Consider the following 22,594-nt stretch of genomic DNA (forward strand, 5'->3'; position numbering starts at 1 on the left):
GGGGGGGAGCATGTTGCATCCATGGCCATATTGCCAATCACTAGCCCTATGATGGAAGGCCCTAGGGCTAACATTAGGAAATGCCATCTAGATAAGAGGTCTAAGGATTTAAAAACACCCAACTTATATTTAGCCATGGCCTAGCTTGGGCCATGGCCTTTTTCAAATTTTGGTAAGCTACTTCCATGCCTCTGCGATGGAGGTGATATGTCTACTACACTAGGATCAAGCCATAAACTTACTCATAACCCCTATGTGTGCAAGGGTGAGGTAGAGGAGCTCTATGATTAGGTGGGGTGGAGGGTTCTAAATGGTGATTCTCATTCAATGTAGATGGTCTTTCACAAAGGAAGCAATCTCAAAAGTTGTCATGCTATTTTCATGTAAAAGTGCCATTGACACATAAGTTGCAATGCGAGTGCTTCTCCAATGGTATTTATCGACAAGTAGCATTCCCTATGATATTGTATCATATCAAGCATCCATTTCTACAAAGGTCTTCATACTGAGTGTCTATTAGCACTCCGGAGGTGAAGGGCAGACTCAACTGCGACAAAGGCTAGCAATAAAGGAGAAGGATAATCAAAAAGTAGTCCACATTCTCTTCATTCAAGCTACAACTGCTTGTGAAGACTATATGATTTAGCCTTCTCCCAAACAAGCATCCATGCAAAAAATGCTTAGACCATATAGTTGATAAGGAAACACACCACTTAAGATAGAAAGAATTTATCGCAATATCAATAGGCTGCAACATGGTCGAAAATATAGGAAGCTTTGGACACTTTTTTATCATAGAAGCTGTCAACGATGTGGCCATAGAGTTGCAATACCTATGAGATAAGCCATGCATCCAATGTTCTATCTGTCCTCAAAATGTATGTGGACTCAACACTAACCATAGTCCTAGATGTGGAGCAACCGAGATTGCTAATGTGGTTGAGCTTGAATAAACTGTACTTCATTACTAATCAACATCTTCAACACTTCCACACTATCAAGTTCAAACATCAACACTCCGGGGGTCTACAAGGACTTTTGTAAGGAGGCTTTTCATATACTCTACATCCAGCTTTCGCAAAAGGGTAAGTCATGGGCATTCACGACACATGGTGCATGGGTCTTTGCTGGCAACTCTAGCACTACAACCCACACGTACAACCACCAAGCATTTAGAAGTCTATATGAAAAAGCAAGTGAAAAATACATATTGCCTCTTTGGTCAAAAAGTCAACGATTGACCGTGAACTTTTGACCGACTAGGTCACCAGCCTCTAAAGCAGTTCAATCCACAGTCCCGGCCCTCAGCCAGCTCCAAAGCCATGCATGTGCCAGCAGAGGGAAGAGAGAGCGAAGGTGCAGTTCTGCCTCTCTTCATCTTCCTCTTATAGGAAGGATCGGTCCTTCAACAAATCGGTCAATCTTTTGGCAAACAGGTAAGATATTACTGTTTGAAGAGGGGGATTGCAACTTCATTCACACACACACACACACACACAGAGAACACGTGTTATGTGGTGCTTCATTTACAGTTTCATCTCAATAAGTAGTAGGTGTGCGAGACACAGTTTAGTCTCCTTCATTACATCTATAAGTTGAAAATCACCACAACCATTGTTAATAGTAAATTTGTACATTTGGCGCAGTGAAGAAATATGCAATTAACTTTTTTAAGTACCATCATAGGGTGTACAATGTAAATGCTGAGTAGAGATCAACAAATCGATGCTTCCTTCAAGTAGAAGTAAAACAGCTTCTCTTAGACCAAAAAAAGCAGTCCTACCAAAACTGTGAAAATCTCAGAGGAGTTACCCAACCTGCTGCTTTAAGAAAGCCTCAGAACTAATGCCTCCAAATGAACCCCACAAAAAATGAGATCAGCTGGGTCAAAATTAGACCAAGACGGATAACAAGCAAGCACATCATTTATGCTTTTGAACCTGAAGCTTCATTCCCCAAAACAGCCAGACAAACGCGTCCACACCTGTAAGTAGCAAAGTTCTGCTTCCTTGCACCAGGACCAAGCAAAAGATTGCCTGACGAATTTGTCATCAGCTGTTCAAAAAATTGTCCTCACCTTCATATCCAAGTAAAACAACAGACTCAACACTTTGTGGTACTTCACAATTGTCAGCTGATATACAAAAAGTTCCTTAAGGACAAAGGCCTCAGCAACACATACCTCAGGAAGAGGTACCACTCTGCAAACGAGCTGGACCCTTTCGAGGTCGCCTGACAGAGGACGGGGCATCCACCTACGCATCAATCCGGATCATTAGAGTCCATCTTATATGATGGGCACCTGAAAATCAGTCTAGCTCACATCAATACAACCTGAATAGGTCCTGGGAACCTTTGAAAATTTAAATCAACTCTCATCCATGCTTACAACTCCTCGTTGAAGCCACCCAAACTGGAGACTCATTGACACAAAGGCATAAAACCTTACCTCTCTCTTAACCGGGGTCTCCTTCTCAGCAAGGATAAGCTCAATGTGGCATGGTGATGACATATAAGCTGCGGGGACAAAATCGACAAAATCAACTCAAACGATGAGAATATGATTACACAGGAGGACTGCCAAGATCTAAACCAAAATCACCTAAATCTGAGGCAACATAGATATATCTAGATGAATCCGGAAACCACCCTAACTCATTGTCTTAAAATACAACACATAGTACATTTTCAATCTCATGACAGACACAAGGTTGAAAACCATAAACTTCATCACGGCGAGACTAGCTACTATGACATCTCTACCGACGTCCTCAACGCCCAATGCTCTCACACATGCAAAAACCCACGTCTTCATACCGAGTTTCTGTTAGCCCTCCAGAGGTGAAGGGAAGACTCAGGTAAGACAAAGGCTAGCACTGACTAATCAAAAAGTGTATATACCTTTGTAAGACTAGAATATATCCAATCGTACTAATCAAAAAGTAGTCCACATTCTTTCATTTCAGCTATAAATGCTTGTGTAGACTATACAATTTCATTTTAGCCTCTCCCAAACTTAGACAATCTAGCTGATAGGGCAATGCACCACTTAAGAGAGAGAATCTATCGCAATACCAGCAAGCTGCAACATGGATGAAAACTTCACAAGGTGGACTTTGCATGCCCGCTAATACGGCAAGAACATATATCTAGATGAATGCATAGCAGGGACCGTAGACCATGGTATCATATGCTCTCACACATACATATCCACATTCCCACATATACTTGAGCATCCATTTATACAAACATCTCCGTACGGAGTTTCTGTCAGCACTCCGGAGGTGGAGGGCAGACACAGCTGTGACACGAAGGCTAGCACTAAGGAGACATACGATTGATCCTCCCATGTGCACGGTATGTGCGTCTGCGCTGTTTCTGGGCCTTGTTGACCTGTATATGTGAAATATAAAGCGTATCCACATCCAACCCTTTTATCTGAAAAACACATTTTGCAAGATTAGGAATGATGAGACAGTGAATCGGATAAAATAGGGAATATCAGAAACCACAATAACAAAATAGTACCAACCTCTGCATTGCTTTCTGCATTCTTTAGCAAGCCCAAGAGAAAATGGGCAGACTTGACTGGCCAACGACCTTGCCCATTAGAGTGTCGAGCTTTTGCTTGGGCTGTTCTACCCACACCACCACAGAAGCGACGAAATGGGATAGCCTGCTTATGCGCAATGACATCCTCCAGATACCTCTTTGCCTTCCCAAGTTCGAGCTTCTTGATAGCCTGAGCCGTCTCACGGGTGTTCTGCTCAAAAATAGTGGCACATATGCAGAGGTAACTAAAAGTTTTCATTGACACAAAACTTGGAGAGATTAAGAAAATGAAAGGACAGATACCTTGAAATGGACACGAAGATCCGAGCCTCTAGCCTTGCATGCTGCCAGCAGAAGTCAATGTTAGGAACCAGCAATGTTCTCTCAACCTTATAAATTTGCAAATGAACTAGTTCCATGTAATCTTTCACATATGCCACCTCTGAGATAAAAATCATAATAATCTACAGGACTGGGACTAATCAGGCAATGAACAATACAACCTTTCCATCCAAACAGAAATACAAAACACCAAACATGAGTACAGAATATCCATGTCAAGGACACACTGACTCTCAACAACTTAAAATAACTATTGGGCATAACAGCTTACCCTTGGTAATATTGTCAGGCTCCCTGGAATACTTTACCTGCAGGTTCCGGTGACATGTGAGGATCAATTAAATAAGCAACCATGATGACTCGGGGAAGTTCAGCAATATAGACACATTTCAAAACATCATTTGAAAAGGGCACGTACACGAGGGACAGAGGGAGAAAAAGATCAACATTCTCCACACCCAGAAAAAAACAAGCAGAGAAAATTTGAGCTGTATCCAATCTACTCCTTTGGAATGTAAGCAAAAGGTATGCATGCAAAACAAGTTACACAAGGACAATAATAGTGGCAATGAAGTCCCTCAAAGGCTTGAGACTAAAGTGTGGTATGCTAACTGCAAAATAGACATTGAGGGAGATGCATATAGCTAGACACAAGAATTGTGATGAAAATTACATATACCTTCATAAAAATAGAATATATCCAATCATATAAATTGCCATTTTTTATAGAACAAGCGAAAGAACAAAGGAAAGAAGGGAATTTGTAAGCGACTTTCGACAAAAATATGAGTGAATGAGAAAAATAAAATATTGAAATAACTTAGTAAGTAACGCTATGCTTATTTTCTCATCAGTACCCGAGCATAAGCTGCCATCTAGGTTTCAAAAGATTACAGAATCTCTTGGATAGCAGAAAAGAAGACTAAGAATGCGAAAAGAGAGAGAGAGAGAGAGAGAGAGAGAGAGTTAGCTTAGGTTAAATTTCCACCACAATAAACCCCATTACATACTCAGGTTAAATTTCCACCACAACAAACCCCATTACATACCACCATCACCAATGCTAACACAAGGGAACAAAGATTACCAACGTACATATAAGAAACCAAATGAAACACAAACAATGCAAACACAAGGAAACAATTGTTATCATTATTTTTTAATTAGTTTCTTTTTTTATTTATTTTGAATTTACAAATAATAAATAATAAAATAAGAGAGACGGAGAGAATGAATATATTTACATATATATTAGAGAGAGAGAGAGAGAGAGAGAGGAGATGAACTCCGAATATAGAACAATCAAACAATAAAAGAAAATGGACTTCGACCGTCGCTACTTTGGATTTTGATTCTACGGTCAAGGATCCTAAACATATCCAAAACCGAAATTCCAAACATATAATGACTAAAATGTTTCATGTATGATAGCCCTCTCTCATGATGAAAGGTAGAGTCAATAAAACATTGACCATGTGTTCCAACACTATCTCCACATGACTCAATTAAAACACTTTGGGTTATTGAAAAGTCGTGCATATCGGCAGGCCCTATTCGTGGAGGGGCACAAATGATCCCCACCATTCTTCCAACACTTGACAGCAGTCTAGCATCCCACCCAACCTCCAAGCTGCCGCACAAAAAAGCAACCATCTAGCTTATTTTAGACTATTTAAAGAATCCTTGTCTATTTTACATTGCTTCCATTGTTTGTACTAGGCTGTGACTCTCACACCTGGTTAGACTAGCACTTCACTTCCTAAACATTCACTTCTTTCCTAATTCATAGCATTACATGCAAAGGACAATTGCATTATTGAGGTGTCTGAACGTGGGGCATTTGTGGTTGAACTTTGATTTGAAATTTTATGGTTAGTGCTTATAACGAATCTCTTCATGTCATGCGAGAAGGCCTTATATTGCAGCTTTGAACCCAACGCTTTTGGCACAGGCCCACAACCTACAATTGCAGCCAATTAATTGTTTTGTACAATCATTTCTCAAGATTCAACTAGCTTCTTGGGCCATAATTTCAAGGCCCGCGAATAGTCTAAACAAATGAGTTGAATTCCAGGATTAGGTAACCAACGTCAGTATATCCCAATATTTCAAATTGTACCTGCAATTCCTTTAGAATTCAGATCTTAACAGCAGGAAAGAGTGACCACCCAGGTATAATATCCGCCAACTTTGGTCAACGTTCTTGTGAAGGCACGACACTAGGGAATCGTTTGAAAATCCACAACCCCCAAAGCTCTCCTCTGCATTCTCTTTGTTTATGCAAGCTAGATCGCCCTCACTATTACTTCTCTTGTTTGTTTGCATGTTCATACCACAACAAGGTGTTTTGGAATAGCAATAAAGGGGCTAAGTAAATGACACTTGGGACGAGTATGGCATTCCCGCCAGCCCCCATGTTGAGGCTAGGTTTGCATGTTCATTCAATCGTGTAGGTCTTCCCTGACATACAAGTACTTGCGACACAGGAGTCGAGCTCAAGCAGGAGTGTTAGCCGACGATTATGCTTTATCAAACTGGAACCTCCAATAGGCTGAAAGATACAGAGACATTGCTTTATTGCTTGCATTAGCGATTGCTGGAAGAAGCACTCCCCCCCCCAAACAAAAAAAAGGAGAACCTAATGCTAGAAGAATCACTTCCAAAAACCAAAATAACCAACGGACTACGTTTGGAAAACTTTTACCAAAAGTTCGTGAAATACAGATCCATTATCGCACACCTCCGCATTTAAACTATTAAGACTGGAGAGGACACTTCGCATTTGCTATAGAAGGACGGAATTCTGTTTAACAAGTAGACGATATACGATCAATTATCCTCTCCGCATCACAAAAAGAGAAGGAATAACCAAAGTATTCCAAACCGATTCAAAATTTCCTATACTGCTTGCGAGTTTGAAGCCAAATTCATGACAGAAAGAGGCATACCATGGTCGAGAGGCTAGCAGTGCCGTCTGGCAAGTCAAAAATGTAGCTTCCACGCTGGTGAGCCGCCAAACCCTAAGACTTGTTGTCGAGTGCTATAGAATGACCCTTCAACATCTTCATTTAAAAAGTATTTTCTCGATTTTGTAAAACGTGCACAATTTTAGGCCCTTTAGTTCTATTTTACCACTTAGCTAATTCACGTGCTCCGGTCCTCGTTGATGAGTGGATCACTCAAGAAGCCGATTTGCACAACATAGAGATAACTTATTCAGCAAACGATGTATCATGAAACTGCTTAGTAGAGCCAATGTTGCGGTGGAGAAGGGGAACATAAGATGATGAAGTGGCGATCAAAAATGACACAAAGGTTGAGGAGGAAGAGCTAAAGAAGCTCCTAAAAGAAATGGGAATTAGAGGGAATCAAATTAGAGGCACCCCAAAAAATTGTGAGGATTGGTGCCACAAGTACAAAGCAGATGGTCACATGGTGAATGTGTGTCGGTCAGACAGGTATTGCAACATTTGTGACTGTTCAGGCCTAACAATCGAAGACAATTGGTTCAACAAGCACCAGCGAATCACAAATGTCCACCAAGTGGAAAAAGACACAAAAAGACTCTATCAAGGGAACAAAACAAAGAGCACAACCAACACGACATGCTACTTCTATGATAAGAAGGCCACTAGAATAGGGAATGTTGATCTAGTGCTCGAGTTAACTAGCTAAAGAGCATCCTTATGATTTTCCCAAGCATGTAGTCCAGCCCCTCTGATAACAGAACCTTTAGCCATCCATTTGTCCTACTTGTCTTTTACCATGTTAAAGCCCCCCAAGACAAAGGCATTGCCCCCTATCATTGAGAGATATTCCCATGTATGGATTCTCCTTTGGGCACCAATGGGGGCATATATTGTCACGATTGGAAATAATGCTCCGATAGCAGTACCACCTCTCCCTTCCTCATGCTTGGTGTAAAACCAAATTCTTCTTCTAGCGATTGTTTTCAATCCGGCCCTTCAGATAAGGTCGGTAACCTTGACTTCCTATAGAGCTTGAGTTTGCTCTCAGCCAAAAAGAAACAATCTGCCCCTCTGAGGGGTAAATGAGGCAGCACTGAGGCCACACACATTTAGTGCAAGAAAAGAAATGGGCTTACTTAACATTCTTTTTTTTACCCTTTCTAGCCCTTGGGTTGGTGCTTTTATTTGTGCAACTGCCTCCTTGATTTGGGATACACTCGTTTTGTTTTCCATAATAGCTAAGGGTTTCCGTTGAATAGCAAGATCCTTCTCATTGCTACTGGATGTGGTAGTTCCTCCTCTAAATCATCTTCTTCAAGAAGTTCTATCATCATTGCATCCCCATTGACAATCTCGACTTCAAAATCCTTTGACCATCTTGGTTGACCTCAGCATCTTTCATATCATTCTGATGCTCATGTCGCGACTCATCTTTTCCTTTATCTGTTAAGGCCTCAAAGACGTTGGTACCTACTTGCCTTAGGCACTAGAGATGGCTTCGGAGCTTCAACAAGAGGCTTTATCCTTGCCTTTTTTTAAAGGGCACTTCTTAACAATGTGACTTGACAAGCCACACAGAAAACAAGACTTGGAAGGTTCTTGTACATGAGATATTGTTCTTTAAAGAATTTCCCACTTCTATTGAGGGTAATCAAGGTATTGGCAAATCCTCTACAATATCCATCGATACATAGGCCTAAGGATTGCCTCTAGGATTGATGAATTGTTGTTTTTTAACCCCTAGAACCTCACCCAACCCGCTACCTCTACTTGCAACGTGATAGAGGAAGTTTTGTGATCCCACCTACACTGGGGTCTTTGTGGACCTTTGATTGTTCGAGAAGACTTTAGGGGACTACCACTTACAGTAGAGTGGTTGGTTCCTAACAATCCAACGTCCTTATTGTAGGACTCTAGCTTCCATTTCTACTCTCTCAAAGAGGAACACATAATATCCTTTTCTAAGGAACCTAACATGAGTGATTGTCATCCCTTTTCTTGCCCAATTTTAATCTAACACAAGACTCTAAAAATGTCTCAAGGGAGTGGGAACCCAGAAAAAACCCAACTAATGCATGAGACTTGAGCTAATCCACTGAATCCTCATGGAGTTCCTCATTAACTGTAATCATGATACACATACATGTAGATTTCTTGCTCTCATAATGAAGTTCTCATGGATTTGCTTCTAAGACATGTTCTATTAGAGGTGCTCTAGCCGATTTGTGCATTATGCACTTCTTTCTTGCTATTGGTTTTACCACCGAGAACTCTTGTTGGTATGGAGTTCAATTCTTGGGCATGGGAAGAGCTAGGACCATGTCTTGAATGACTAGTAGGGAAGAAAAAGGAGCCTCCTTCATTTGCATGCATAAGAGGGCTGGGTGACAAAGGCAGCTTATTTGAGTGTTGCTTTGTCTATGGGATGTCTTTGGGGCCCATGTTGCTAGGGATTTTGGTTGTTCTTATTGAGGAGTGGAGGAAATGCTCAAGTATCTGCTACTTCATTTCCCAAGCAAAAGGGGCCACAAGTAATCATAAAGTACTACTCGATCCATTGAAAAGTGTAGCTATCCCTTCAGTCTTTCTTGTCTGAGAGTCCTATGGGTCAAGTAGGAAGGATCTAGCTCTGAAGTTATGTTAGGGGTAAGGTAGGGAGAAGATGGGCGGTCCCATTTGAGTTGTCCTCCATCCGGCCCTTCAAGGCCTAGCTTTTGCATATGGTTTTTAAAATAGAAAATGCTTACAAGTGGAGCTTTACCACTACTCCACACACATACCATGACTCATGTTCACTTCACTTAACTGTGCTTTTGACCCTTCTTGAACCACAATTAACAAAGACTCAATGCTAGAGCAAATTCAAAGTCAACCTCAAGATAGTTTCAATATCAAGTTCTTACCTCTCAAGATTCAAACGCAAAGTCCAAACCGTTTGGAACTGATGAAAGTATTTGGTGGTTTGACTCAAGTGCAAGCAATCATATTTCTCATGAAGAAGAATCCCAAAGAAAAGGTAATCAAGGGTGACAATACCCCACACAAGATTAAAAGGATCAAACATATTGCACCTTGAAGTGATGAAGGTACTGCAGAAAGAGTAAGAGATGCTTTCTATGTTCCAACAATGGCTCATTGAAAGAGATCTGCAACTAGTCTTCAACAAGTTCGGCTGCACAATCTGAGCATTGTACAAAACTAATACAACAGGTGCAAAAATTGGATGAATGTTTAAACTTTCTTCATTCGTGAACCATTTAGAGAACCCTCATAGCTTCTCATTAGAATCATGATGATTACTTAAGCTCACTATGGCACAAGAGGTTTGGACACCTTGATTTTAAAAGCTTAGTATCACTCAAGTTTCTAAACAAAAATGGTCCCAATATTCTCCACGTATACTTTGAAAAAGATGGAAACTAGTCCCTTGTATTGTTGGTATATAATTTTTTATGTATTTGGGCTAGTCCTCTAGAAAATGATCCCATATGGGTTCCCTTGTAAGATTTTAGACTATTTGGTTTGGTTGGAAGTTAGTCTTGTGGGAAATTTGAAACATTGGATGAAATACAAGGAGTGTAAGACAATATTGGTTGACCTTTATTTGCGCGACACAATCATGATAGCCAAGGTAATAATTTGTTGGATTTGATTCCTCGTTGATTGTCAAAATGCTTGAAATGTCAATTAAATGGTAAATTGAAACACATACATTTCTTTGAGTTGTTGTCCTTTGTCACAAATGTTATAATTGAATAGGAAATACGTTGATGGTACTTACTGATGAAGATTCCATGAGCTTGGGTTGCCTTGATGCTGCTATAATTAGTGTTGCCTTTAATTGGTTGAACCTATTGACTACATCCAACTGCAATTTATGTTACTCAAGTTATGCTTATTTGTCCTTCATAATGTGCATAAAATTATTCCACGGTTGGATTTGGAAATGGTGCTACATTGGATCAAATATGATGGAAAATTGTACAAAACCTAGTCTTTTGATGTATGAAATATGGTCTTTGATTGGTCCAATTTGGTCTTTAGTTGAGTAAGTTATACCCAAGCAAACTTCAAGCTAAAAATGGGTTTTTGAGGTGCCTTGGTCTATGAAATGCAGTTAGTATTAAAGTAGCCTTAAGTGACTTGGGTGGGGTTTCAGCTACACATTGGCCTAGTTCATCTAAACAGGTCCTAAGTATCTAGTTAAGTTAGATCTAACTATAGCTACATAGATTAAACCAGTTCAACTAACGAGTCCTAAGCATCTAGCTAGGTTCAATTTAGTTATAATTAGATAGACCAAACCTAAGATTAGTACTACTCTACCTTAGTGAAGCTAGAGAGATGATGTGTTATGTCTCTCCCCATCACAATTTTCATCATCAGGTCATGTGTGTGTGCACGCGTGTGTGTGTGCGCGCGCATGTGTGTTGTGTCACATGTGTTTCATATCGTTGTGTGTCATTTGGATGCATCCAATATTTCTTTTGAGTTTGTGCATCATGTGCTTATTTTGTATATGGGTGTTTGTTGTTTATGCACAGAGTATGGGAGGGGGAGGGGGAGGGGGAGGGGCTAGCACCAATAGCTAGAGGGAAAGGGAGGCATCGCGCAGAGGGATGGCTGGCAAAAGCTTAAGAGGAGGGGGAAGGGGAAGGGGGATATCATGCCAGTTGAGGGAGGTTTGAGGGAGAGGAGTAAATGCGGAAGGGGAGGGGAAGAAAATCAAAGAGGGGGGTAGGTTGAGGGAAGGAAAGAGGAAGGGAATCAAAGAGGAGAGGGGGTTGAATGTGGGAGAGGAAAAGAATCAAAGAGGAGAGGTGGGCGAATGCAGAAGTGGACATAAAGAGGAGAGGAGGGGGTGAATGTAGGAGGGGAGGGGAGAGAAGAGGGGGTTGAATGCAAAAGGGAAATGAGGAAAATATGAAAGGGAGGCGGGTGGTGCAATGACAAAATGGAGGAGGAGGAAAAACAAAGAGATGGGAGGCTAAAAGCAAGATGAGTGGGAGAATCCGAGGGGAAGAAAATGGGTCACCACCATTATAAGACACGGCAACCAAGGGTATAGGGTGGGATGCATTGGGGGGGCGGGGGGGTTCTTGATGTGAGAAGAAGGATTACAAGTAGGGGGGGTGGCACCACCACTATCTCTACTCAAAGAAGGCATTGAATTATTTTAGATTACCTCTACTTGACAACATGGGCATATATGCAAGAGGAATCCTACTATATGGGAAAGAAACAAGATTTTCCCTTTTCTTGATCTGGGAGCATTAACATTCTCCAAATCATCAATTCTAATGTTTGGAGTTATATCTCAATCTCTGATCTTTGGGCTACTCTAGGAAAACATAAATCTGCTTACTCGTACAAACAGATGCACTCAGTGCATTCATAGAGTTCAAAGATTTGTTGGAAAAGAAAAGTACATAAAGATCCTCCAATGTGACAATTGAGGAGACTACAAATCAAATGAGTTCAATCACCTCTATAGACACCATGGCATCCAAAGACAATTTACCTACTCCTTAGCAAGATGGGAAAAAAAGAATAGTGTCCAAGTAGAATCTGCTAGAGGCATGATGGATGAAAAGAAACTTACCCATTCATCTTAGGCACAAGCATGTGGAACTATAGTTTACTTGATGAACAAAATTCAAAATGTAATCCTGCAGAACATCACACCTAAAGAAGCGTTCATAAGCATAAAGCCTTTAGTTGACTCTCAGCATGCACACATTCAAGATGAACTTCGTAATGAACAAAGATGAAATCCATCAAATGCGTTTTCACAAGATACAGCTAAGAATTCAAAGCATATTGATGATGGGATCTAGTCAAAAGAAGGGCAAATCCTGAGATGTGATCATTTACTTTGATCAACGTTGGTTTCAATCCAAGATTGTGACCTTAAGATTAGGATGAATTAAATCGTTTGATAACGCATACGGTTGTATCCATTGGGAACTTTTAATGAAGGTTTTGGAGACTAGTGGCTTTGGGCAAAAGTTTCTCTCTTTGGTATCATCTCTTTTTGTGAATGTTGCTTTAGTGATCACAATTAATGGTAGTGTTGTGGCTTAGTTTGATTTGAAAAGGCAAAGGTAACCTGTAGCTAGTGGCACTAGTTTGGGAGAGTTCTTGAAAACAAAGTAATCATAGGACTTTCTCTTCTCAACAATGAAAATCTATGTCTATATGTGTTTCTTTAGGATTCTTTGGCTTTTCTTCATCTTGATGAGGACTCTGTCAATATATTCTTAAGGATTGTATATGGTTATTTTGTGGCTTCTCGTTCAGTTTGTAACTCAGATAAGCTATTTGCTAATAGAAACCATCCTTTCTAAGCAAATACTCTCTTGGATATTGTTTGGCGTCATCTTCATAAATGGTACTCTTGCACAAAGATTGTCAAAAAATTAAAGCAAGGCAGATAGGATGGAGGTCTCGTCTTCTTGAGTTGTCAGCTAGGGTGATTGTATTGAAACATATACAAACTATATTTTGCCTTCCCTTAGAGCTTTCATATCTAGGTGTGTTGGGGTGTGCCAAATGTCATTGGGAAAGCTATGGCTTCTGAATTGCTTATTCAAAATTCTTAAGACCCTTTGAGTGCACGTGCTCATCTTTATTCCCGAAGTGTTAATGTGGGCTATTGGGATTTTCCATGTGAGGAGTAGATTGTTTTATAGATTTCCACATTCGGATCTTGTTGCTCTTGCAGTGAACACGTGGATGAGAGATCAACTGTGTTGATCGCGTCACTCTTCAAGTGATCCTAATTTAAAGATCAATTTGGTGGTCTAGAGTCACAAGTGTCAAGCTTTCCCCTTTGAAGTCCATTTGATATAAGAAGAACAAAAACTATATATTAGTGGCTTGAAACAATGAAAGCACATGGGGGAAGCAAAATGGGCTTGGTTCAAGAGCAATGAGCAGATTTTGGTCCAACTTTTTATCACTCCACAATAATGAAGTCAATCTTCAACTCTCATCCTTCTATGGTGGTCTAGGCAATTACTTGAAAATTTGTTTGGGTCTATCCATGGGCTTTACAGTGGACAATGATTCTACTAAGATGATCTACAAGTCTCTCTAATTGGAGTGAGCTTAGTGTCAAGCCCACAGAATTATCCTAGTTCAAAAGGCACTGAAGAGAGTGGTCATTTCTATTTTGGAGACTCCAATTGGCAATAAGATCGAGTTTTTCTTTAGAAGATGTTATTTCACCTCCTATTACAGAGACATTGGAGAAAATATTGGACGCTTGATGCCATTGTCCGCTATGTGGGAGGAATCGAGAATCAATTGGCATCTCTTTTCAAGACGCAAGGTTACTAGGAGGTTCTAGACCAAGATACAAGCAACAATTAGGATGTCAAGTCTCACATTCATTGCTTGAGGGAACTTATAAAAGATGTATGTTTAGGGATGTTTTTGGGATACTTGTAAATTTGTTGGACAAGATTGTCACATTTTTTCCTCTCAATATTACTAACACTCATCACTAGACACTCTCAACCCTTGCATGAGCACATGTTTAAAGATGCATATCACTATCCTGATACAAATACAAAATGTTGACTTCTTGTAATGGACTCGCTTTTTGGCTTGCCCATGGAAGGCCTAATTGGAAATTCAACTTTGAGAAGCTAAACATGTTGATTTTTGAAAATTCGCATTAGGATTTTTATGATTGGGCTAAGTTGCACTTGCTATTTGCATCCCTTGAATCTCTCTCTCTCACTTACCGTATTGTGTGTGTGTGTTCGATCCTTGTGGTCGACTTCAGATACGCCTACTGTGTGCGTCTTGGGATTGTTCCTACGAAGTAAAAACTCTCTCAATCGTGTATAAGCCATCCTTCCCCATCAAGTTTTAAAACCCACGTGGGTCTTGGTGGTTGAGGCTCTGGTTCGTGTCGTCGTGTGTGTTCGATCCTTGTGGTCGATTTCGGATACGCGTACTGTGTGCATCTTGGGATTGTTCCTACGAAGTAAAAAACTCTCTCAATCATGTATAAGCCATCCTTCCCCATCAAGTTTTAAAACCCACCTGGGTCTTGGTGGCTGAGGCTCTAGTTCGTGTCGTCGTGTGTGTGTTCGATCCTTGTGGTCGTTCGGATACACCTACTGTCTGCGTCTTGGGATTGTTCCTACGAAGTAAAACTCTCTCTCTCTCTCTCTCTCTCTCTCTCTCTCTCCCCATTGAATTCCTCGTATTCGACCATTGCAAAGACACCTTCCCCCTATGCAAAAACACATCAAAGACGGATGATTAATATCGACCCACAAGAGAAAATCTATTACCTACAACAAGAGATTAGAGAGCTCAAGCTTCAACTTGCAACCCTTGGGAGAAAAGGGCAAGATATGGAGGGAAGTGGAAAGACTAAAATTATTACAAAAGTCGTACACAAATGTGATATATTTCCACAGGCACCAATATCTCCACAGTTAAAGATATGATCACCACTCATATGAGCTTAATCAAGCAAGAAATATATGTTGATGCCAATAACAAAGTCAATAGAATAAACCTTTATGTGGAAGTAAAAGAGAAGGAAGCTAGAGAACACAACAAGACAATCTTATGCATTGGGGGATTGAAGGAAGATTGTCTCCATGATGATGAGGACAAAAGCATTGAGGATATAATCACATGCCTCAACAAGAAAGTACCGCAATTTAAATGGAATGAAAATGATATTCTCAATATCTATCAAACTCACACACAAACACAAATCTATTGCAAAGGGAGGGTAGCAAGAGTCAAGATTCTCATACAAACACAAGTTAAAGGGGTGGTATATCGAGATAGGCAAGGAACTTCAAATCCAAACCCAAAGACTCTCAATCTTAAACTGATGTTATAAAGACCACTCTATGATAGTGTTAGAATATAGCTATGCCCTATAATAACTCGAGAGGAGCTTGCCTTATGCACTCCCTCGATTCTCTGGCTGTTCAGATGTAGTAAGTCACTCTTTAGTGCTGATACTATGTCTCACGAACCCGTGAGGTCTTCTACAAACGTTAATCTCTCTCTCTCTCTCTCTCTCTCTCTCTCTCTCTCTCAAGTTGAGACAGAGGAGCATTTCATCGTCAGGTGTCCCGTTTACTATGAGCTCCGAGGGCGTTTCTACTGCCTCTTCAAAGATAGCTATAGGATTTGAGCCCATTTCCTCTCCTACCCAGACCGACGATGTTTAGCAAGTTTCATTCATGAGGTACTTAGACAACCGCGAGAGGATACTCCGAGCACGGAGACAGGAGCAAACTTCTTCCTCGACTAATCCCTCTCAGAGCTCTATCACGGAGTTCTTTCAACTAGATCACATGGACCCCCACGAGACGAGGCCTTGAGATGACCGTGACCCAGAGCTTGGGGACATCCCCTCCTTGATTAGAGTCGAAGCCCGACCGACGGGAGTCACAATAGCCCTGGTCAGACGCAGAGCTACAACCAGGAGATGTGCCAAGAGTCCACCTTTGAGTGGCCGATACTTCATGCCTCCACTGCCTCATCCATCTTGATATCCCGCTGCTGCTGCTGCTGCTGATGATGATGATGATGAGATTGATATATAGACGACCATCGACATGGCTATGTTGTACTTAGGACTTAGTGCTGCCATTCTGCATTTTTTCATTTTGCATTGGTATGGATGCTCGTTTAGTAGCTCCACTACCACAGCTCGTTGTATCAAAATTTTCACAGTCTCATAGACCCATCGGTCTTCCGAAGACTTTAATAAACTCTCTCTCTCTCTCTCTCCTTCTCTCTTTCTTAGCTCCATTTTCCGTCCACCATGTTGTTGCACTTGCTATTTGTATCCCTTAAATCCTCCCATCTCTCTCTCTCCTCTTCTTGTCTCTCTCTCAGCTTTCAATTCACCCCTTTTTCGTGCACCATCTCGGGCAGGCCACATGAATGAAATTTCCCCCAACACCCAAAGAAAAAAAAGAGAGGATAAAAGAAAAGAAAGAAACAAGAACAAGATATGGGGGTGTGGGGAGAGACGGGGGGAGGGGGGGGTTTACACTTTCTTCTTTCTGTACTCTGCCTAGGTTCGGCCATTTTGAAGACTTGCTTGAATACCCAAATCTGAGTTGACATCAATATGCATAATAGTAATATGTTCCAAATATCCATCGGCCACATGTTAACATTAAATCTAGGCAGCCGAAGGACAAATGGGATTCTTCAATGAGTTAGAAAGCAAAACGATACCAGGAATTCAGTAGTTGAAGGTCTCAACCAAACCCAATCAAAGCAGAGACCAGTGAATTGGTAAACATTCAGCCTGAAGGCCTTCAGAGCATACTGGACATTATGATGGAATGCGGTTAACACACTTTTGAGGACTTTCAGATCATGACTGATCTAATCAAAAACTCCCAGTCTACAGAGCAAAACATGGTTAGGCGTGCTTGAAGTGTTGGAGAAGATGCCTTAGACAATCCTGATTGTCCCATAGGACACATATAGACCGACAAACAGACCCTGGCAGTTAGATATATCATTTTTCTGGACCATCACAAGCCCTCATGGAGAACTTTTCAGACTTCTACAAAAATATCAATGGAAAGGTTTCACGCAATTAGTCAAGAATTCACATATTACCAATGACAGAGTAAATACAGAAGCTTTAAAAATGTGGCTTTAAAGACAGCGCGCTAAAATTCTCATAAAAGCTTTATCTATTACATCATCTTGGGCAACTCTGTAAATGGATTTCCAACAGATCTGGTACAGTCAGTTCATATGGAAATTCTGCAGTGAAACCACAAGTTAGGCCGTCTCAGAAAACCAATTCATATATGTGTTAATACGTTTCACCATGGAAAGGATTTAAGGCTTTACTCACTGCTAATTTTTCATTGGTTCGATTTCACTGGTTGCTTCCAACAAGGATTGTTGAGGCGGAATTTCTTCATACCAAAGAGGCAATTTGTCACCAGCATAAAAATTCCTTTTAGCACCATTTTCATTGATCTGCAGTTGTGCATGGCAATGCAAACACTATTTAAACAAAAAGTTCAGGAAAGAAACATCCTTACTGCTTTGATATATAGATCTTGCTACATTCTAATTATTCTTCATCTTCACATAGAAACCAGGCGCCTCAACAATTTAAATTCTACATGAGGCAAATTTCCAACGGTACAGAACAAACTTACCACAACTGTCCTGACTACACCACCACTCCCACTGTCACGAGCAATGGCTAAAGAGACTGCTTTCACAACTAAAGCCTGTGCACAAGGAGATGCTTTCATGAAATGACTGTGTGAATGCGAGAAGAGTTGGCACATTCATCCACACACAGATCAACTTTTAATATCACAACCCGTCACAAGAGCTGACCTCTGCTTCCTCCTTACTCATGCCCTCTTTCCATGCCTGATCGAAGAATCCATACAAATAACTGGAACCGGATCCTATGCACATAACCATAGCCATCCAGTGCTCATACTTAATGGACATGCTATTTGCCTTTTCCATGCGCATAATGCTAGGGAAAACTAAATGCTAATTACCTCCAGTAGCAAATGGTAGACGAAGAATTGTACCGCCAAGCGGTATGGCATAGATGCTTCCACCCTCATATTTATCCCAACCACCCACAATAAGCCCTGCTTCCAAAAAAGACTGCAATTGCACAGAGCATATTAAACCAGTCATCAGAATCAAGCAATCCACTTAACTTATGTTCCATGCAAAAGTAAATGTGTAATAACCTCAACTTAACAAAAATTCCAGAGATATATGTTTCACACCTTGTTCTGATATGAAAGTTCGCGTACCAAAGTTGCAGCTGTCTTTACCGTGGCAGGTCTGCCCAACTGTATCCTGTAATATTAATACAGCGACATATCAACAAGACCATATATGCATCAGATACGCACCAAATTTTCCATAGACAAGCTGGAGACAGTGAGCCCACTCACGTGTGTTGGTTCAGAAAATAGCGAACATAATCGGACACAATCTGGGAGTCCGCTGCCTGGCAGAAACAATCAGTTCAGGACTGACTCAACCAACCATACAATGCTTGTAGCAAAAAAGTCCGGATGCGAAGGAGAGGCGATCAATAAGCACAACAATGCTGAATACTCCTAATTTCAAATCACAAGAATCTCCAGAGCAAATGCAGCAGCCCCAAAGGGAGAAATGAATAGAATTAATTAAAATAAAAGTCAGTGTCCCACCTGTGAGCCCCCATACGACGACATAGAGATAAGTAGATGTCTAGGATAGAAGATGAGAGCAAATGAGGGCTGTGCAATTACTCTAGAGATTTTATATGACAGAAAAAAGAGGCTGATGTGACGGAAATTTATAAGCTGTCTCATAAGCTGGATTCGGGGCTACCACACCCCAGATCTAGCCGGCGAGGGTTGGCTGTCCAGGTAGGGGGTGTTGCCCACCTTCGGGCAGCCCGCTAGTATTTCCCCTTCTTCCTTTTTGCCTTGTTTCTCTTTTTCTCTTTTTGGGGGGTTCAACTCCTTTGACTATGAATATGAGTGTTAAAAAAAGGTATGTACGAGCTCAACAAAGTGTGGGCAACATAGCGGGATAACCATATATCTAGATGAATCCAAGAACATGCCCAAACTCATCCTCTGAAAACACAACATAATGAGGTTCCAATCTCATGACAGTCACTCATAAGGTTGAAAACCATACACTCCATCATGCATAGCACGGACTAGCTACTATGACATCCCCACTAACGTCATCAACGCCCAACATTGGGTGTAGACCATAGTATAAACATAAGCTCTCACACATACAAATCCAAAACACCCACACATACTTGAGCATCCATTAATACAAAGTCTTCGTCACTGTTGACACTCCGGATGTGAAGCGCAGACTCAGCCATGATGAAGGCTAGCGGGATAAGCATGACCATGTTAAGGTTGTAAGCCTCACTCTCTAGGTTAATGTAATGGGGACTTAAAATGGCCTAGTATCTAGAGAGGCATGTCCCCTCACACGGTTGTTACACATGGAATTGTGAACTACCAGTCCCATATACAATGTGATAATACGAGTTCGCTTGCAGCTACGAAACATCTAGGGAACACAGTGTGAATATTCCTTTAGGCCGTTTCACAAGGCTAGACACTAAATGACAGCTTCCAACTTTGTAGGAGCCAATTAGTTCTCCTTTCTTTTGTCCAACTTGATACTATTTTGAGGGTCTATTCCTAGTTGCCTTGTTTTTGTATGCCGTTTGGGGCAGTTTATCATCATTATTTACATAGGCTCCTTCACCCTCAAAACTCATTGGTGATGTTGCAACTCCTCCATTGGTGATGTGGTGTTTCCGTTCTTGTCAACCTGCAGTCCCGTTCCCATTCCAAAGGGGTGCAGCGTTCTGAAGACATCCCCATTCCAATTAAATATGCCTAACAGTATCTTCAGGGCCATGGGCGTTGTCATCTCCCAAGGCAAGACAAAGTACGACAAACTATGATACAAATGCCTTAAGCACGTGGCAATGTGTGGTGGGCTTGTGTGATGTGTGCTCAACACTGCAACACAATCTATAACAGTGCTTGCAAGATGGGTGACATGAGTGGATTGAAGAAGACGAGGCAAGCATGCCGCAAAGAACCCCAAACGCCAAGCACGTCACTGACAAAGAGCTACGGTAGGACCATTAGAAACTCCTATGCCACAGGAGGTACAAGCTGAGGGAGCCCCCTCATGTCGACTCTAGACCATAGTTACGCTGAAACACATTTCAGAGCCCAACCACGCTTGAAACGCCATTCCAAGGAAGCTTGGATCTTGAAACGCGTTTCAAAGTCTAAAACGTTTCAGGACCCTGAAACGGCTGGCCGAAACGTTTCAGCCAGCCTGAAACGCGTTTCACGGCACAAAAACAGCCCGTTTCAAACAACAAAGCATCTAGGGTCTCCAAATGTCGCGAAAATCCAACATGAGCCCAATTTTGGTCGTTTTGACTTCGATTTTGGCCTCTTGTGGAATGTTTCACTCCTTCCACTCCTTCAACCTCATACTCTCTCCATCCTCAACGTCTTCCAGCCCTCCTTGAGCCCCATTCACTCCTTTGCACTCCTTTCTCTCCTGCAGGCTGCTTCAGCCCTCCATCATCATCTACTCCCCTTCAGCCCTCCTTCAAAGCTCTAACTCCACTCCTTCAGCCCTCTTTCAGGCTTCAGCCCTCTTTCAACCCTCCTTCAGCCGCCTCTTTCAGCCCTCTCTTTCAGCCTTCTAAGTTCTAATTTGTAACTTGTTCTAACTTCTAAGTGACATTGTGGTAAGTATTATGCACTATATTTTAAGTTACACGTAGGTTGTTGGCTGTAGCAATCTAAATGTGTGTGTTCTCATCTCAAAACCCCCTTTTCTAAAAACCCCTTGTTGCTGACGTGGCGTTTCCCCGTTTCAGCCATCCCAAAAATCCCGAAACGTTTCCGTTTTCGTTTTCGTTCCCCGTTTCCGTTTCCCCTAACTATGCGAGTCTAGACTCTTGTGAGCGACGCTTCTGCGATCTTTTGGCAGACCCAATGCTTCCGACAGCCCCTCGAGGCTCTCGCCCAATTTTGATGTTGGTATCTGACCAAAATCAAAGCTCTTCCTCTCTTAACACATCTAATAATCAAAAATGAAAATCGACGCAACAAAATCGACAAAAGACCCTTTATTGAACTAGGACTGTGGCTCACCTCTATAGAGTTTTATATCACTTATAAGGACTCAAGGTTTTAGACTTAGGACACACTACTAGGACCATCAACTCGAGACAAGAGTATACTAGATGCTAAGAGCCAACAAGAAGGCCTAGCAACAATAGTTTTTTCCATACATTACCATACGCATACTGCATACCGAAACGTAAGCATAATTGGAGTATGGATCAGCCCCTCGGGCTGAATCATACGAGACCCTAATTTTAACCCCCCAAAAAAACAGGAAAATATACATTGTACTCATTTAATTGACTGAGAGCTACAAAACTTTCAACTTCAAACGTGTAGTAATTTTCAAGTCAAGAAACTGATTAAAAAACGTTTTCATAAAGGTCTAGGAACCTCATTTTTCCCCTAAAAACACCAAGTAAGATTGGCCGTACCATACGCGTACGGGATAATTATTTCATACGCGTATGATTCAGCCAACCATACACGTACGGACCCAACTATGTTGGCAATCAGTCAATTATCCACAAACCTCTAGAAGACAACTCTCATAGAAAATTTGCTCACAGCCACGACAACCTCTAAAGGATCTCCAAGCACCGCCGAATCTCCAAAATTAACGAAAACGCAAGAACTTGATTGGTCGACCAGTGTGGTTGCATGCACCACGTGCCCTCAATGTCAAACCATGCACCAATCACGTTGCATGAACACAATGTCTCATCAAAGGCCAACCTAAACAATCATGGGCTCATCACCCCTTTACAACCCTTTGTCCACGAGATTGTTATCCACTCCCAAGAGACGTGTCCCCTCATAACCCCCTCATCCACGTCATTAGGACTGACATCTCTAGTGCCTGGAATGTCTAGATAGCTTGAGGGCCCTAGCTGCTAGAACTGTTGTGGAAGGGGCTGTTTTGGATGGGGCGTCGACCTTGTAGTCCATGGGAAAGGGAAAGACTCCTACGCGGTCCTGGGAGAGTCACACCCTGATCCTACAAGTAAGAATGTTGGGATTGGAATGGCACTCTGGCCTTGGGTAACTGAT

General features: G+C 41.5%; 2 protein-coding genes across 3 annotated transcripts in view; both read right to left on the reverse strand.

Annotated features, from left to right (window-relative positions):
• Window positions 1-1,197: 1,197 nt before the first annotated feature.
• Window positions 1,198-6,968, reverse strand: LOC147903912 (large ribosomal subunit protein uL22-like). 2 transcript variants are annotated; one of them, XM_087372750.1, is made up of 8 exons: window positions 6,843-6,968; window positions 4,166-4,202; window positions 3,856-3,896; window positions 3,533-3,763; window positions 3,336-3,438; window positions 2,450-2,517; window positions 2,183-2,255; window positions 1,198-2,055 (listed from the first exon to the last, which is right to left on the reverse strand). In XM_087372750.1, the coding sequence occupies exons 1-7, from the start codon at window positions 6,843-6,845 to the stop codon at window positions 2,184-2,186; spliced, it is 555 nt and encodes a 184-aa protein (XP_087228876.1). In that variant the 5' UTR covers window positions 6,846-6,968; the 3' UTR covers window positions 1,198-2,055; window position 2,183. The 2 variants fall into 2 exon arrangements, with proteins under 2 accessions (XP_087228876.1, XP_087228875.1); XM_087372749.1 differs by having other exon boundaries at window positions 1,198-2,077.
• Window positions 6,969-17,212: 10,244 nt separating this feature from the next.
• Window positions 17,213-22,594, reverse strand: part of PBA1 (N-terminal nucleophile aminohydrolases (Ntn hydrolases) superfamily protein) — a 34,036-nt gene continuing 28,654 nt past the window's right edge. The window contains exons 4-10 of the mRNA XM_087372618.1: window positions 18,818-18,873; window positions 18,647-18,719; window positions 18,407-18,518; window positions 18,234-18,307; window positions 18,047-18,121; window positions 17,734-17,861; window positions 17,213-17,639 (exon numbers count right to left, since the gene is read on the reverse strand). Coding sequence (XP_087228744.1) covers window positions 17,736-17,861; window positions 18,047-18,121; window positions 18,234-18,307; window positions 18,407-18,518; window positions 18,647-18,719; window positions 18,818-18,873 — 516 coding nt within the window. The 3' untranslated portion in view covers window positions 17,213-17,639; window positions 17,734-17,735. The remainder of the gene's footprint in view (window positions 17,640-17,733; window positions 17,862-18,046; window positions 18,122-18,233; window positions 18,308-18,406; window positions 18,519-18,646; window positions 18,720-18,817; window positions 18,874-22,594) is intronic.

Source organism: Dipteris shenzhenensis, chromosome 3 (assembly GCF_047967505.1).
Source record: "Dipteris shenzhenensis isolate YYH24624 ecotype China chromosome 3, Dip_SZ_1.0, whole genome shotgun sequence".
NCBI lineage: Eukaryota > Viridiplantae > Streptophyta > Polypodiopsida > Gleicheniales > Dipteridaceae > Dipteris > Dipteris shenzhenensis.